Source organism: Scyliorhinus torazame, chromosome 10 (assembly GCF_047496885.1).
Source record: "Scyliorhinus torazame isolate Kashiwa2021f chromosome 10, sScyTor2.1, whole genome shotgun sequence".
Taxonomy (NCBI): domain Eukaryota; kingdom Metazoa; phylum Chordata; class Chondrichthyes; order Carcharhiniformes; family Scyliorhinidae; genus Scyliorhinus; species Scyliorhinus torazame.
The window spans coordinates 181,195,708-181,214,022 of record NC_092716.1 but is presented as its reverse complement, the minus strand read 5'-3'; the positions used below and the strand labels follow the sequence as shown (position 1 = coordinate 181,214,022).

The window sequence follows — 18,315 nt, the reverse complement described above, 5'->3', positions numbered from 1 at the left end:
AGGGTGCTCGTTCAGGGGCTGGTGTAGATTCGATGGGCCGAATGGCCTCCTTTTGCACTGTAAATGTTATGATATTGAATCTGCTTTTCAAACAGATGCAAAGAGGGTTTGTACAATGTTAATTTTTTGAAGCTTGCACTATGCTACATTAGCTACATTAGCTGATAAAACATACAAAAATCGAACTTAATTTGCAAGTTTTTAAAACTATGTGAGGGGGATTTTCGGCCGCCCTCGCCTGCAGGAACTTCCGGTCCCACCAACTGCGAACGCCCACTGTAGGTTTCCCGGCAGCATGCAGTAAGTTCAATGGGAAATCCCATTGACAGCGGCGGGAACAGAAATCTTGCTGTCGGCCAACAGCGGGCCGCCTCCCGCCGCCAAGAAACCCGCTGCAGGAAGTTCGGAAAATCTCCCTACATATTTGTAAGTACTCATGTTGCAGTTGTAAATTTCTCTTTCATCTTGCTGGTGTGTATGAGGAGCAGAGAGTAACTCTGCTGACAGCCAAGAGGAGCAGAATCGATGGCAATGGGGAATAGCATCCCTAAACCCTTGGGTAAAACATTCTATAGGCAAACAGTGAGTTGCCATGAAGACTGCTATGCAAAGAGATATCATCAGGACATACACCCCTTAGGTTATGAAATCAGTCTTGTAGCACTAATCCTGTAATGGTATTCCTCAGGTATAGAATTTTTTTCAGTATCACAAGCAATATTTTTTTAGATATTTAAAAGGCAAGAGATTTAAATGCCTTGACAGCTGATTTTTGACAGCATCCTTGACAGTTCCAATGAATTTGACAGTTCCAGTGAGTTTATCCACCTTTTAAGCATGTTCAAGTCCACGTTTAACAATCCCAGGGGGCACCTTCACTCTCCAGACTGCACTCTACATTTCTCAATGGGTCCCTGATCTCTCTGAGGTGGGGGGTGCTTTTGGAGGTAGGACTTCTGGATACAGGCCTCAGAAGCAAATTTCAAAATTTCAAATGGACAGAGAGCCACTCTATCTGTCTGAAAAGTGTCTCTTTACATTCCAGCTCTATTTGAAGATTTCCCATTTCAGATGCTACCACGTCCAAGAGGATTTCTTTATTAAACCTTTTGTTTTGTGAATTAAATTGACTATTAGAAAAATAATAGGACTGGTCATTGTTTCAATGATGTTTATTAAAGTTGCTCATTGACTTATAGTCATTTTAATAAGAGGCAGTGCAACAGCTTTAAGGCCAGGTCTTTACATAGAAGTATAGAAACTTAAAAATTAGGAACAGAAGTAGGCAATTCGACCCTTTGAGACTGCTCCACTATTCATTATGATCATGGCTGATCATTCAACTCATAGGATCATAGTACAGGAGACCATTCAGCCCATCGAGTCTACACCAGCCCTCTGAAAGAGCACCTCACCTAGGCCAACTCCCCCACCCTATTCCTGTAACCCTATAACCCCATTTAACCGTTGGACACAAAAGGATAATTTAGAAGGTCCAATCCACCTAACCTGCACATCTTTGGATAGTGGGAGGAAACCAGAGCACCAGGAGGAAATCACGCAGATATGAGGAGAATGTGCAAATTTGACACATATATTCACACAAGGTTGGAATTGAACCGTGTCCCTGGCACTCTGAGGCAGAAGTGCTAACTACTGTGCTGCCCCTTTTTAAAAATAAAATAATAACTAAGCACTGGAACAGTAGGTTGATTTGTACAGTGCTGGCCCCTTGTAACCTGCAGCGATATAAAAGTACATTACTGTAAATTGTGCATGGTGAAACCTGTCCCCAAAGAAGAAATTTTCATCTTCAGTCTCAGTAACCTGTGTTTTCACTTTCCCCCCCATATCCTTTGATTCCTTAAGCCCCAAGAGTTCTATCTTACTCTTTATTGAAAACATACAATATTTTGGCCTAAACTTCTTTCTGTGGTAGCGAATTCTACAGGCTCACCACTCTCTGAGTGAAGAGATTTCTCCTCATCTCAGTCCTAAATGTATCCTTAGACTGTGACCCCTGAACTCCCCCGCCATCGGGAACATCCTTCCTGCATCTACCCTGTCTAACCTGTTAGAATTTTATAGGTTTCAATGAGATCCCCCATCATTCTTCTGAACTTCAGCGAAAACAATCCTAACCGATTCAATCTCTCCTCATATGTCAATCCCACCATCCCAGGAATCAGTCTGGTAAGCCTTCGCTGCACTCCCACTATAGCAACTGCACAAATATTCCAGGTGTGGTCTCATCAAGGCCCTTGAAACTTGCTACAAGACATCCCTGACCCTGTACTCGAATCCTCTCACTATGAAGGCCAACATACCATTTGCCTTCTTCACCGCCTGCTGCACCTGCATGCTTACTTTCAGTGACTGGTGTACAAGGACACCCAGGTCACATTGTACATTCCCCTCTCTCAATCTATAGCCATTCATATAATAATCTTCCTTCCTGCTTTTGCCACCAAGGTGTATAACCTCACATTTATCCACAATATATTGCACCTGCCATGCTTTTGTCCAGACACTCAACTTGTTCAAATCATACTTAAGTATTTTTACATCATCTTTACAGCTTTGTGTCATCTGCAAATTTGGAGATACATTTAGCTCCCTCATCTAAATCATTGATATAAGTTGTGAATAGCTGGAGTCCTAGCACTGATCCCTACGATCCCCACCAGTCACTGCCTGCCATTTGGAAAAAGACCTGTTTATTCCTACTCATTGTTTCCTGTTTGACAACCAGTTTTCTGGTCAATGGGGGTCAGGCCATGGTTAATACAACATTAAAAACACCAATCCCCTAATGACTTAGCTTATAAGTGCATTGCCAGTTGTGGTACCGATCCATTCATGTCATGTCATAAGGTCACTGGATGGACTTACATGTCTGTGGAATCTTCCTTACTGATGTATTCCTCCAGAATACTTGTATCAATGTTGGATGTATCGAGAGCCCCATTGATTTCGTGTCCTTAAAACAGAAAGAGATATTGATGTTACCAGAAGGAATAATGAGATAACCCATTAGAGAGGCATCTTACTGATCATAAAGATTGTCTAGGTCAGGGCCAAATTAAGCCTGTGTTTTTTCTCCCAGCTCCCACTGCTGGATAATTTTCACATCCCCATACCATTGAGCAGGAACTAATTGCTATGAAACAATAACCCACTGCCTCACAACAACTCCTGCGGTTCCAGCAATATTTTGTTATGTTTCAAAAGTTTCTTTCTCTTCTCGATCCTTCCACACCCCATTCTGCCCAAAACACTTGCCCCGGCCCAATTTTACAATGCAAGGTCACTCATCACTAACAAAGTATAGGACCTTTATCATTAACCATTTGTTATTATGGATCTGTGACTAATGAGCCCTCTAAACCCCAACTGAGTGGCTGACAATTCCTGATCCTCAGGGAATATGTAACCCAGTAACACATCTACAACTAAACTGACCCAATGCAGCTTGCGGGAAGACTTCAGGCACCTGCATCCTTGAACATATGTTTACTTGTTCTAAATTCCTTTAAAATCATTATAGCTTTCAATTAACCTGTGAAATAACATGGCACTTTTAAACAGGAACATCAGTCCATCAATGATGCACAAGACACTAATTGTTAAAAGGTTGTCCCCCCCACTTCCGGGTGCGGCGATGACCAGCTAAGTCGCACGTTTCGGCAGCTCCCGGTGGAACGGACTTTTGGGCTCTTAATAAGAGCCCCAACGGCAATTTTAACGGCTAAAAGTACTGTGCGGTAAACCAGAAGGGAATCCCCCCGGATGCGGATGGAAAAAGGAGAGGAAAGTGGCCGGATTGCGGTGGATCCTTTAGAGCAGCGGCAAGGAAGGCAAGCAAAAACCAAGATGGCGTCGGAAGGTGGCAGTTTAATATGGGGCCCTGAACAACACGAGTTTTTGAAACGCTGCGTGGAAGAGCTTAAAAAGGAGATGAAGAAGGAGCTGTTGGCCCCGATATTATAGGCGATTGAAGGGCTAAAAGATGAGCAAAATACCCAGGAGCGGGAGTTTTGGGTCGTGAAGGCAAAGGCTGCCGAGAACGAGGACGATATACAGGGCCTGGTGGTGAAGACGGAGATGCACGAGGCACACCATAAACGATGTGTGGAAAGGCTGGAGGTGCTGGAGAATAATGCGAGGAGGAAGAATTTAAGGATTCTTGGTCTTCCTGAAGGTGCAGAAGGGGCGGACGTCGGGGCATATGTGAGCACGATGCTACACTCGTTAATGGGAGCGGAGGCCCCGACGGGTCCGTTGGAGGTGGAGGGAGCATACCGAGTGATGGCGCGAGGACCGAGAGCAGGAGAAATTCCCAGAGCCATAGTGGTGAGATTCCTCCGTTTTAAGGACAGAGAGATGGTCCTCAGATGGGCAAAGAAAACTCGGAGCAGTAGGTGGGAGAACGCGGTGATCCGCGTATATCAAGACTGGAGTGCGGAGGTGGCGAGAAGGAGGGCGAGCTTTAATCGGGCCAAGGCGGTGCTTCATAAAAAGAAGATTAAATTTGGAATGCTGCAGCCGGCAAGACTGTGGGTCACATATCAAGGGAAGCACCACTACTTTGAAACGGCGGATGAGGCGTGGACATTTATTGTTGAAGAGAAATTGGAATAAGCGGGTTATTAAAAAAGAACGTTTGAGACAAAGTGGTGGGACGAATATGGGGGGCGAAGAGGGGGGGAAAAGGGGGGAGAGATGATTTTTATGTTGTTAATCCTGCGACCCGGTAACTTTCCTCTCTTCCACAGGTTGTGGGGGAGGGAGGAAGGGAGGTGGAGGAGCTGGGGGCGTTGGCCATTGGGGGCGGGGCCAAAAGGGAAGCGCGGGCTTTGTTCCCGCGCTATCATAATTATGGCGGGAATAGGGAAGCAGGAAGGAGGGGTCGTCGCACGGTGCGAGCCGAGGTCACGGGGGGAAGCCGAGGTCGGCCAGAGTTTGCTGACTTCTGGGAGCAACATGGGGGGTGTAACTACGCTAGTGGGGGATCTAGCGGGGGGGGTGGGAGGGGGGATTTACTGGGTTGCTGCTGCTGGGGAGAAGGGGGAGCTGGTATGGGGTGGGGTGGGCGGGGCGGGAGGGCACCGCCTGGGGGGGACACAGCTGCGTGGGAACCGGGTGAGGAGCTGGATAAAAGGGGATGGCTAATCGACAAGGGGGGGGGGGTAAAGAGCCCCCCAACCCGGCTGATCACGTGGAATGTGAGAGGGCTGAACGGGCCGATAAAGAGGGCACGGGTACTCGCACACCTTAAGAAACTTAAGGCAGATGTGGTTATGTTACAGGAGACGCATTTGAAACTGATAGACCAGGTTAGACTATGCAAAGGATGGGTGGGGCAGGTGTTTCATTCGGGGCTAGATGCGAAAAACAGGGGGGTGGCTATACTAGTGGGGAAGCGGGTAATGTTTGAGGCAAAGACCATAGTGGGGGATAGTGGGGGCAGATACGTGATGGTGAGTGGCAAATTACAGGGGGAGGCGGTGGTCTTAGTGAACGTATATGCCCCGAACTGGGATGATGCCAACTTTATGAGGCGCATGTTAGGACGTATCCCGGACCTAGAGGTGGGGAAGTTGGCAATGGGTGGAGATTTTAACACGGTGCTGGAACCAGGGCTGGACAGATCGAGGTCCAGGACTGGAAGGAGGCCGGCAGCAGCCAAGGTGCTTAAAGACTTTATGGAACAGATGGGAGGAGTAGACCCATGGAGATTTAGCAGACCTAGGAGTAAGGAGTTTTCGTTTTTCTCCTATGTCCACAAAGTTTATTCGCGAATAGACTTTTTTGTTTTGGGAAGGGCGTTGATCCCGAAGGTGAGGGGAACGGAGTATACGGCTATAGCTATTTCGGATCACGCTCCACACTGGGTGGACTTGGAGATAGGGGAGGAAAAAGAACGGCGTCCACCCTGGAGAATGGACATGGGATTAATGGCGGATGAGGGGGTGTGTCTAAGGGTGAGGGGGTGTATTGAAAAGTACTTGGAACTCAATGATAATGGGGAGGTCCAGGTGGGAGTGGTCTGGGAGACGCTGAAGGCAGTGGTTAGAGGGGAGCTGATATCAATCAGGGCACATAAAGGAAAGCAGGAGAGTAGGGAACGGGAGCGGTTGCTGCAAGAACTTCTGAGGGTGGACAGGCAATATGCGGAGGCACCGGAGGAGGGACTGTACAGGGAAAGGCAAAGGCTACACGTAGAATTTGATTTGCTGACAACGGGTACTGCAGAGGCACAGTGGAGGAAGGCACAGGGTGTACAGTACGAATATGGGGAGAAGGCGAGCAGGTTGCTGGCCCACCAATTGAGGAAAAGGGGAGCAGCGAGGGAAATAGGGGGAGTGAGGGATGAGGAGGGAGAGATGGAGCGGGGAGCGGAGAGAGTGAATGGAGTGTTCAAGGCATTTTATGAAAGATTATATGAAGCTCAGCGCCCGGATGGGAAGGAGAGAATGATGTGTTTTCTGGAACAGCTGGAATTTCCTAAGGTGGAGGAGCAGGAGAGGGTGGGACTGGGAGCACAGATCGAAATGGAGGAAGTAGTGAAAGGAATTAGGAGCATGCAGGCGGGGAAGGCCCCGGGACCGGATGGATTCCCAGTTGAATTTTACACGAAATATGTGGACTTGCTCGCCCCGCTACTGATGAGAACCTTTAATGAGGCGAGGGAAAGGGGACAGCTGCCCCCGACTATGTCAGAGGCAACGATATCGCTTCTCCTAAAGAAGGAAAAAGACCCGCTGCAATGCGGGTCCTGTAGGCCTATTTCCCTCCTGAACGTAGACGCTAAGATTCTGGCCAAGGAAATGGCAATGAGGATAGAGGATTGTGTCCCGGGGGTGGTCCATGAGGACCAAACTGGGTTTGTGAAGGGGAGACAGCTGAATACGAATATACAGAGGCTGCTAGGGGTAATGATGATGCCCCCACCAGAGGGGGAAGCGGAGATAGTGGTGGCGATGGATGCCGAGAAAGCATTTGATAGAGTGGAGTGGGATTATTTGTGGGAGGTGTTGAGGAGATTTGGCTTTGGAGATGAGTATATTAGATGGGTACAGCTGCTGTATAGGGCCCCGATGGCGAGCGTGGTCACGAATGGACGGGGGTATGCGTATTTTCGGCTCCATAGAGGGACGAGGCAGGGATGTCCTCTGTCCCCATTATTGTTTGCACTGGCGATTGAGCCCCTGGCAATAGCATTGAGGGGTTCCAGGAAGTGGAGGGGAGTACTCAGGGGAGGAGAAGAACACCGGGTATCTCTGTATGCGGACGATTTGCTGTTGTATGTGGCGGACCCGGCGGAGGGGATGCCAGAGATAATGCGGATACTTGGGGAGTTTGGAGAATTTTCAGGATATAAACGGAACATGGGGAAAAGTGAGTTGTTTGTGGTGCATCCAGGGGAGCAGAGCAGAGAAATAGAGGACTTACCGCTGAGGAAGGTAACAAGGGACTTTCGCTACTTGGGGATCCAGATAGCCAAGAATTGGGGTGCATTGCATAGGTTAAATTTAACGCGGTTGGTGGAACAGATGGAGGAGGACTTCAAGAGATGGGACATGGTATCCCTGTCACTGGCAGGGAGGGGGCAGGCGGTTAAAATGGTGGTCCTCCCGAGATTCCTCTTTGTGTTTCAGTGCCTCCCGGTGGTGATCACGAAGGCTTTTTTCAAAAGGATTGAGAAGAGTATCATGAGTTTTGTGTGGGCCGGGAAGACCCCGAAAGTGAGGAAGGGATTTTTGCAGCGTAGTAGGGATAGGGGGGTGCTGGCACTACCGAGCCTAAGTGAGTACTACTGGGCCGCCAATATCTCAATGGTATGTAAGTGGATGGGAGAAGAGGAGGGAGCGGCGTGGAAGAGATTGGAGAGGGCGTCCTGCAGGGGGACTAGCCTACAAGCTATGGTGACGGCGCCATTGCCGTTCTCACCGAAGAAATACACCACAAGCCCGGTGGTGGTGGCTACTCTGAAAATTTGGGGGCAGTGGAGACGGCATAGGGGAAAGACGGGAGCCTCGGTGTGGTCCCCGATAAGAAATAACCATAGGTTTGTTCCGGGGAGAATGGATGGGGGATTTGGAACATGGCAAAGAGCAGGAGTAACACAATTGAGAGATCTGTTTGTAGATGGGACGTTTGCAAGTCTGGGAGCGCTGACCGAAAATATGGGTTGCCCCAAGGGAATGCATTCCGGTATGTGCAACTGAGGGCTTTTGCGAGGCAACAGGTGAGGGAATTCCCGCAGCTCCCGACGCAGGAGGTACAGGACAGAGTGATCTCAAAGACATGGGTGGGGGACGGTAAGGTATCAGACATATATAGGGAAATGAGGAACGAGGGGGAGATTATGGTAGATGAGCTGAAAGGGAAATGGGAAGAAGAGCTGGGGGAGGAGATTGAGGAGGGGCTGTGGGCTGATGCCCTAAGTAGGGTAAACTCATCGTCCTCGTGTGCCAGGTTAAGCCTGATACAATTTAAGGTGTTACACAGGGCGCATATGACTGGAGCACGGCTCAGTAAATTTTTTGGAGTAGAGGATAGGTGTGCGAGATGCTCGAGAAGCCCAGCGAATCACACCCACATGTTCTGGTCATGTCCGGCACTACAGGGGTTTTGGGTGGGGGTGACAAAGGTGCTTTCGAAGGTGGTGGGGGTCCAGGTCGAACCAAGCTGGGGGTTGGCTATATTCGGGGTTGCAGAAGTGCCGGGAGTGCACGAGGTGAAAGAGGCTGATGTTTTGGACTTTGCGTCCCTAGTAGCCCGGCGCAGGATACTGTTGATGTGGAAGGAAGCCAAGCCCCCGGGTGTGGAGACCTAGATAAATGACATGGCAGGGTTTATAAAGCTGGAACGGATTAAGTTCGTCCTAAGGGGATCGGCTCAAGGGTTCACCAGGCGGTGGCAACCGTTCGTCGAATACCTCACAGAAAGATAGAGGGAATGGAAAAGAAGAAGACAGCAGCAGCAACCCAGGGGAGGGGGGGGGCGGAACCAGAAGGACTCTCAGGGATGTTAGTGTATAAGTATAATATGTATAGGTTGTTGTTATAGGTAATTGTATACTGGACTGCTGAATTGTATTTTTGGAGAGTAATTATTTGGGACAAGGCAGTTGCCATTTAGTTTTGTTTTTTAATTTGGATGTTGTTTATATATTATTTATTTCTTGTTTAAAAAACTGGCCATTGTTATTTATATTGTTATATTACTGTGTAAAAGATACACAATGTACTGTTATGGTTGGCCAAAAATTTTGAATAAAATATATTTTTTAAAAAAAAGGTTGTCCCCTAAATACCTTCCCTGGGACACCTTTTCCCTCCAGTCCACTGTTCGTGGAGGCAGGCTTACCTTATTTTGAGGCACCTTCCTTCCCAGATCACAGGGACCCCCAGTTCATGAGTGCACACTTTCTCTCTCTCTCTGCTACAGTGCAAGCATTTCCAAATGAACACAATCTTTCTCTATCCCCATATTTTTGGCAATCACTCACTAACGAGTATGATTGTCCACCTAAGAAACTCTGTGTTACTGGTCATGGGCTCTGTGGGTTTTTGCACGCTTGGCAGGTGTTTCCGGGAGGTGGGGGCAGCCTTTGAAGTCTAGATCGCTGGTAATCCTTTCTGAGGCCCCTTTTCCAGGCCTCCTCTTGCCGGCGGGTGTCCCCAGAAAATTGAGCCCTTTCACTGTCAGGAGGTTCTTCCAAGTAGGTCTCTTCTGAGCAAGAATCTCCCAGGCTTTGACGGCCACGTTGCATTTCTTGAGGTAGGCCTTCAGGGTGTCTTTGAAGTGCTTCCTTTGTCCCTTTCTTGTATGGGAGCCTTCTTTGAGCTGGGCGAAGAAGATTTGCTTTTTCCATCAGACTGTGACATCCTAAGCACACTACTGGCCCAGTGGAGTTGGTTTCAGATGATCATGGTCTCCATGCTGGTGATCTAGGCTCCTTCAAACAGTTTGATGTTAGTACGCCTGTCCTCCAAGCTGATGTGGAGAATCAGTCTCAGACAGTATTGATGGTACATTTCCAGGGCTTTGAGGTGGTGTCTATATGTAGTCCAAGTTTCTGAGCCATATTGTCATTTTAGAGTACCTTTAAGAAATGGGTGTTTTTTATGGAATAACTGTAGTGGGTGTACCTTTAGGAAATCAGGATCAAGCAAGATAAATACTCAGAGATAAAGCTAATTAAATAGTACACAGGAAATTGGATATAATTCGACACAAAAACATCTTTCTGAAGTTTAATTTCAAAAGTTTAATTTAAAGGAATAAATCATGGCAGGACAGCTCCAAGGCGTGGTCTGCTCCTCTTGCTCCAAGTGGCAGGCTGGGGACAGTTCCAGTCCACAGGGTCAGCATGCGTGCAGGAAGTGTCTCCAGTTACAGCTCCTGGAAGCTCGAGTTTCAAAGCTGCAGCGGCTGGAGACACTGTGGAGCATCCGCGGGTTTGAGAGCATTGTGGATAGCACGTATAGAGAGGTGGTCACACCGCAGGCTCAGACTCTGCAACCAGGAAGGGAATGGGTGACCACCAGACAGAGCAAGAGAGTGAGGTAGGTAGTGCAGGAATCTCCTGTGGCCATTCCCCTGCAGAACAGATACACCGCTTTGGATACTGTTGAGGGGAATGGCCCCTCAGGGGAAAACAGCAACAGTCAAACACGTGGCACCATGGTTGGTTCTGCTGCAGAGGGAGGGGTGATAAGTGTGACAGTGCAATAGTTATAGGGGGTTCAATTGTAAGGGGAATAGACAGGCATTTCTGTGGCCGCAAACGAGACTCCAGGATGGTATCTTGCCTCCCTGGTGCTAAAGTCAAGGATGTCTCGGAGCGGGTACAGGACATTCTGGAGGGAAACCAGATCTCAAAGGTAGTGATCTCAGGATTACTACCAGTGCCACGTGCTAGTCAGTGTGTAAATGACAGGATATATAGGATGAATACGTGGCTGAAGGGATGGTGTCAGGGGGAGGGTTTCAGATTTCTGGGGCATTGGGACCGGTTCTGGGGGAGGTGGGACTTGTACAAACTGGACGGCTTACGCCTGGGCAGTACTGGAACTGATGTCCTAGGGGGGCTATTTGCTAGAGTGGTTGGGGAGTGTTTAAACTAATGTGGCAGGGGGATGGGAACCGATGCAGGAAGTCGGAAGATAGTAAAACTGGGACAGAAATAAAAGGCAGTAAGGGGGAAAGTGTAAGGCAGAGAAGCCAGAGTCAAAAACCAAAAGGGCGACAGTACAATGTGCAGTGACTGAGGGGAGTGCAGTGAATAGGCCCAGGAATACTAAAAGGAATAAAACGGGAAGTAAAAACATAAATGGAAAGCGACGCGGCAGGTTGTTACATGAAGATATGGGTTCAACGACAAGGAAAATTAGGAGAAAAAGTAATAGGAAAAATAACTTAGGAGAGATTACTGATCAAGATGTTAAGATTCAAAACAGAGGTATAAAAGCCAACATAAGTGTACTTTACCTCAATGCTCGTAGTATTCGGAATAAGGTAAATGAGTTGATGGCGCAAATTATCGTGAATGACTATGATTTAGTGGCCATTACTGAAACATGGTTAAAGGATGGTCACGACTGGGAGTTAAATATCCAAGGGTATCAAACTAATCAGAAGGACAGAGTGGATGGTAAGGGAGGTGGTGTAACTCTGTTATTTAAGGATGACATCCGGGCAATAGTAAGGGATGACATCGGTGAGTTAATAATAGCTCCCCGTCAGTATATGGCTTTAACTAAGAGCGGGGCGACAAAAAAGATGGTGGTGGACCAGAAGAAGGGAGGGAAGAAGGACAAAATGGCGGCGGGCGGAGACTAGGCAGCATGGAGGCAGTGGGCGGAGGAGCAACAGGAGAGTATCCAGCGCTGCCTCAGAGAGATTAAAACGGACCTGCTAGAGCCGAAGAAGGATTCTATTGATAAGCTGCTGGAGACATAGACGGCCCAGGGGGTGGCGATCCGAGAGGCTCGACAAAAGATCTCTGACAATGAGGACGAGATCTTAGGCCTGGTGGTAAAGGTGGAGGCGCACGAGGCGCTCCACAAGAAATGGCAGGAGCGGTTCGAGGAGATGGAGAATTAGTCGAGGCGGAAGCATCTGCAGATTCTGGGCCTCCCGGAGGGGCTGGAGGGGCCGGACGTGGGGGCCTATGTGGTCACCATGTTGAACTCGCTGATGGGAGTGGGGTCCTTCCAGGGGCCCCTGGAGCTGGAAGGGACCCATAGAGTGTTGGCGAGGAGGCCCAAGGCTAATGAGCCTCCGCGGGCGATGCTGGTGGGGTTCCATCGGTTCGTCGTGGGTTTCTTTTGCTCTGTGTTTTTGTCTTTCGGGTTGGGGAGGGTGGATGGGGCGGGTTGGGCACTGTTTTGGTTGGTGGCGGGGCCTGGTAGGTGGAGTGCACGGGCTTTTTTCCCACGCCGAAGGCGGGGGGGGGGCGCGGCCGTGGCGGGGAAGCGAGGATTGTTTCCCGTGCTTAGAACGGAGGGGGGAGGGGGAGAGCCTGTGGATGGGGAGCGGGAGAGGAGGGTGTGCCACACAATGGGAGGAGTCAAAGGGGAGGCGGGAGTGGCCGGTGTCAGCAGGAGTCAGCTGACTTGCAGAAGTGCAATGGGGGGAGTAAACCAGCTAGGATGGGTCCTAGCCTGGGGGGGGGGGGATCGAGTTGCTGCTGCTAAGGTCAAGGAGGAGTTGGAGCGAGTGGGGGGGGGGGGAGGGTCGAGACTGGGGTATGCCGCTGTGGGGAACGGGCCGGGTGTGGGGTGCAGGCGCGTGGCTGGCCGAGGAGGGGTCATGGCTAGTCAGCGGGGGAGGGGGGCGGGTAGCCCCCTGATCCGGCTGATAACCTGGAATGTAAGGGGATTGAATGGGCCGGTTAAGCGGGCCGCGTGTTCGCGCACCTGAAGGGGCTCAAGGCGTATGTGGTTATGCTCCAGGAGACACACCTGAAGGTGGCAGACCAGGTAAGACTGAGGAAAGGATGGGTAGGTCAGGTGTTTCACTCGCTAGATGCCAAAAATCGAGGGGTGGCGATCTTGGTGGGAAAGAAGGTGTCATTCGAGGCGTCGAGCATTGTGGAAGATAATGGCGGTAGGTACATAATGGTAAGTGGTAAGTTGCAGGGCAGAGGGTGGTACTGGTCAATGTGTATGCTCCAAACTGGGACGATGCGGGTTTTATGCGGCGTATGTTGGGTCGGATCCCAGACTTGGAAGTGGGGGGCCTGATAATGTGGGGAGACTTTAACACGGTGTTGGATCCTGCACTGGATCGCTCCAGGTCTAGGACGGGTAGGAAGCCGGCGGCGGCTAGAGTGTTGAGGGGATTTATGGACCAAATGGGACGGGTGGACCCTTGGAGATTTGCAAGGCCGGGGGCGAGGGAATTTTCATTCTTCTCACATGTCCATAAGGCTTATTCTCGAATCGACTTTTTCATTTTGAGTAGGGCGCTGATAGCGAGAGTAGAGGATACCGAGTATTCGGCAATAGCCATTTCGGACCACGCTCCGCATTGGGTGGACTTGGAGATGGGGGAGGAGAGGGACCAGCGCCCGCTGTGGTGCTTGGAGGTGGGGCTGTTGGCGGACGAGGAGGTGAGCGAGCGGGTCCGAGGAAGTATAGAGAGGTACTTGGAGACCAACGGCAACGGGGCGGTCCGAGTGGGGATGGTATGGGAGGCACTGAAGGCGGTGGTGGGGGGAGAGCTGATCTCCAATAGGGGCCACAAGGAGCGGAGAGAGCGGGGGGGAGAGGGAGAGACTGGCGGGGGAGATGGTGAGGGTAGACAGGAGATATGCGGAAGAGCCTGAGGAAGGATTGTTGAGGAAGAGGCGCAGCCTCCAGGCCGTATTCGACCTGGTGACCACCAGGAAGGCGGAGGTGCAGTGGAGGAAGGCCCAGGGGGCGGTCTGCGAGTATGGGGAAAAGGCAAGCCGGATGCTGGCGCATCAGCTTCGGAAGCGGGACGCAGCTAGGGAGATCAGGGGAGTTAAGGACAGGAGAGGGAACGTAGTGCGGAGTGGGGTTGGCATCAATGGGGTCTTCAGGGACTTCTACGAGGAATTGTACTGATCCGAGCCCCCACGGGTTGGGATGGGCCGTTTCCTGGACCAATTGAGATTTCCAAAGGTGGAAGAGGGACTGGTGGCGGGACTGGGGGCCCCGATTGGGCTGGAGGAGCTGATCAAAGGGATAGGAAGCATGCAGGCGGGGAAGGCACCGGGGCCCGACGGTTTCCCGGTCGAGTTCTATAAAAAATATATGGACCTGTTGGGCCCGCTTAGGACCTTTAATGAGGCAAGGGAGGGGGGGGGCTTTACCCCCGACGATGTCCCGGGCACTGATCTCCTTGATCCTGAAGCGGGACAAGGATCCCCTGCAATGTGGGTCGTACAGACCGATTTCCTTGCTAAATGTAGATGCCAAGGTGCTGGCAAAGGTCTTAGCCACGAGGATTGAGGATTGTGTGCCGCAGATCATCCACGAAGACCAGACGGGGTTTGTGAAGGGGAGACAGTTGAACGCGAATGTGCCGAGGCTTTTGAACGTTATCATGATGCCGGTGAGGGAGGGGGAGGCGGAGATAGTGGTGGCGATGGGCGCTGAGAAAGCCTTCGATAGGGTAGGGTGGGGATACCTGTGGGAGGTGCTGAAGAGGTTCGGGTTTGGGGAGGGGTTTGTCAGGTGGGTTAGGCTGTTGTATGAGGTCCCGATGGCAAGTGTGGCCACAAATAGGAGGAGGTCCGAGTACTTTTGGTTGCACCGAGGGATGAGACAGGGGTGTCCCCTGTCCCCCCCTGCTCTTCGCACTGGCGATTGAACCCCTGGCTATGGCACTGAGAGAGTCGAGGAACTGGAGGGGGTTGGTGCGGGGTGGGGAGGAGCATAGGGTGTCACTTTATGCGGACGACCTGCTGCTGTATGTGGCGGACCCGGTGGGAGGAATGCCAGAGGTAATGAGGATCCTTAGGGAATTCGGGGACTTTTCGGGGTACAAGCTCAATATGGGGAAGAGCAAGCTGTTTGTAATTCAGCAAGGGGACAGGAGAGGGGGATTGGCGAGCTCCCACTAAAAAGGGCGGAGAGGATCTTCAGATATTTGGGAGTCCAGGTGGCCAGGAGCTGGGGGGCCCTGCATAGGCTTAACTTTACAAGGCTGGTGGAGCAAATGGAGGAGGAGTTCAAGAGGTGGGACACGTTGCCGCTGTCCCTGGCGGGTAGGGTGCAGTCAATCAAAATGACGGTGCTCCCAAGGTTTTTGTTCCTGTTCCAGTGCCTCCCCGTGTTTATCCCGAAGGCTTTGTCAGGCGGGTTAACAGGAGTATAATGGGGTTTGTGTGGGCGCGAGGGACTCCGAGGGTGAGAAGGGTGTTCCTGGAGCAGAGTAGTGATAGGGGGGGGCTGGCGCTGCCCAACCTCTGTGGGAACTACTGGGCCGCCAATGCGACGATGGTGTGCAAGTGGGTGATGGAGGGGGAGGGGGCTGCATGGAAGAGGCTGGAGACGGCGTCCTGTGTGGGTACGAATCGGGGGGCGCTGGCAACGGCGCCGCTGCCGCTCCCTCCAAGGAGGTATACCACGAGCCCAGTGGTGGTGGCGGCCCTCAAAATTTGGGGGCAGTGGAGGCAGCATAGGGGGGAAGTTGGGGCCTCGGCGTGGACCCCATTACGGGGGAACCACTGGTTCGCCCCAGGAAGAGCAGGTGGAGGGATTTTGGGGTGGCACAGGGCAGGGACACAAAAGTTGGGGGACCGGTTTGTGGACGGGAGGTTCGCGAGCTTGGGTGAGCTGGAGGAGAAGTACGGGCTCCTCCCGGGGAACACCTTCAGGTACTTACAGGTAAGGGCGTTTGCCAGACGGCAGGTGGTGGAATTCCCGCGGCTACTGCCACACACAGTGCAGGACAGGGTGCTCTCGGGGGGGTGGGTGGGAGTGGGGAAGATCTCGGAAACTTACCAGGTGATGCAGGAGGAGGAGGAGGCCTCGGTGGTGGAGTTGAAAGGTAAGTGGGAGGAGGAGTTGGGAGAGGAGATCGAAGAGGGGACGTGGGCAGATGCCCTAGGGAGGGTGAACTCTTCCTCTTCGTGCGCGAGGCTCAGCCTCATACAGTTTAAGGTGCTGCACAGGGCACACATGACCGGGACAAGGATGAACCGGTTCTTTGGGGGCGAGGACAGGTGTGTTAGGTGCTCAGGGAGCCCAGCAAATCACACCCATATGTTCTGGGCATGCCCAGCACTGGAGGAATTTTGGAAGGGCGTAGCGAGGACGGTGTCGAGGGTGGTAGGAGTCAGGGTCAGACCGGGCTGGGGGCTCGCAATATTTGGGGTGGCAGAGGAGCCAGGAGTGCAGGAGGCGAAAGAGGCCGGAATTCTGGCCTTTGCGTCCCTGGTAGCCCAGCGAAGGATTCTCCTTCAGTAGAAAGATGCGAGGCCCCCAAGCGTGGAATCCTGGGTCAGCGATATGGCAAGGTTCATTAAATTGGAGAGGGTGAAACTCGCCTTGAGAGGGTCGGTACAAGGGTTCTTTAGGCAGTGGCAACCGTTCTTAGACTTTCTGGCAGAACGATAGACATTGGTCAATGGCAGCAGCAGCTCGGGGGGTGGGGGGGGGGGTTACTTTATTTTTGTTTATGTTATTTACACTGGAGGGTTTGAGGGGGTGTATACACCTGTTGTGTTAAGTCGGGGTGTTAATGTTAAATTATTATTTAGGTACAGCGGGGGAGGGGTTTGGTGGGTTGCTTTTTTAGATTGTGTTTTGCACTTAACCCTGTTGGGTTCTTTTTCCTTTCTCATTTTGTTATTGATATTTTATGAAATTTTATTAAAAAATGGGATGACATCGGTGCTATGGAGGATAAGGTTGAATCCATTTGGGTGGAAATCAGGAATAGTAAGGCAAAAAATTCACTGATAGGAGTAGTCTATAGGCCACCAAATAGTAACATTATAGTGGGGCAGGCAATAAACAAAGAAATAACAGATGCATGTAGAAATGGTACAGCAGTTATCATGGGGGATTTTAATCTACATGTCGATTGGTTTAACCAGGTCGATCAAGGAAGCCTTGAGGAGGAGTTTATAGAATGTATCTGCAATAGTTTCCTAGAACAGTATGTAATGGAACCTACGAGGGAACAAACGGTCCTAGATTTGGTCCTGTGTAATGAGACAGGATTGATTAATGATCTCATAGTTAGGGATCCTCTCGGAAGGAGCGATCACAATATGGTGGAATTTAAAACACAGATGGATGGTGAGAAGGTAAAATCAAACATTAGTGTTTTGTGCTTAAACAAAGGAGATTACAATGGGATGAGAGAAGAGCTAGCTAAGGTAGACTGGGAGCAAAGACTTTATGGTGAAACAGTTGAGGAACAGTGGAGAACCTTCCAAGCGATTTTTCACAGTGCTCAGCAAAGGTTTATACCAACAAAAAGGACGGTAGAAGGAGGGAAAATCGACCGTGGATATCTAAGGAAATAAGGGAGAGTATCAAATCGAGGGAAAAAGCATACAAAGTGGCAAAGATTAGTGGGAGACTAGAGGACTGGGAACTCTTTAGGGGGCAACAGCAAGCTACTAAAAAAGCTATAAAGAAGAGTAAGATAGATTATGAGAGTAAACTTGCTCAGAATATAAAAACAGAGAGTAAAAGTTTCTACAAATATATAAAACAAAAAAGAGTGGCTAAGGTAAATATTGGTCCTTTAGAGGATGAGAAGGGAGATTTAATAATGGGAGATGAGGAAATGGCTGAGGAACTGAACAGGTTTTTTGGGTCGGTCTTCTCAGTGGAAGACACAAATAACAACTAGTGACTGATGGAAATGAGGCTATGACAGGTGAGGACCTTGAGATGATTGTTATCACTAAGGAGGTAGCTAATGGGGCTAAAGGTAGACAAGTCTCCTGGCCCTGATGGAATGCATCCCAGAGTGCTAAAAGAGATGGCTAGGGAAATTGCAAATGCACTAGTGATAATTTACCAAAATTCACTAGACTCTGGGGTGGTCCCGGTGGATTGGAAATTAGCAAACGTGACACCACTGTTTAAAAAAGGAGGTAGTCAGAAAGCGAGTAATTATAGGCCAGTTGGCTTAACTTCGGGAGTAGGGAAGATGCTGAAATCTATCATCAAGGAAGAAATAGCGAGGCATCTGGATGAAAATTGTCCCATTGGGCAGACGCAGCATGAGTTCATAAAGGACAGGTCGTGCCTAACTAATTTAGTGGAATTTGCTGAGGACATTAGCAGTGCGGTAGATAACGGGGAGCCA

The 18,315-nt window shown here is 50.4% G+C and overlaps 1 protein-coding gene across 4 annotated transcripts in view; it reads right to left on the bottom strand.

The window, feature by feature from the left end:
• The window catches only part of myrf (myelin regulatory factor), a 473,200-nt gene that overhangs the window by 211,179 nt on the left and 243,706 nt on the right, over positions 1-18,315 (bottom strand). For all 4 annotated transcript variants that reach the window (XM_072466065.1, XM_072466063.1, XM_072466064.1 and 1 more), the window contains exon 3: positions 2,893-2,980. In XM_072466065.1, coding sequence (XP_072322166.1) covers positions 2,893-2,980 — 88 coding nt within the window. The remainder of the gene's footprint in view (positions 1-2,892; positions 2,981-18,315) is intronic.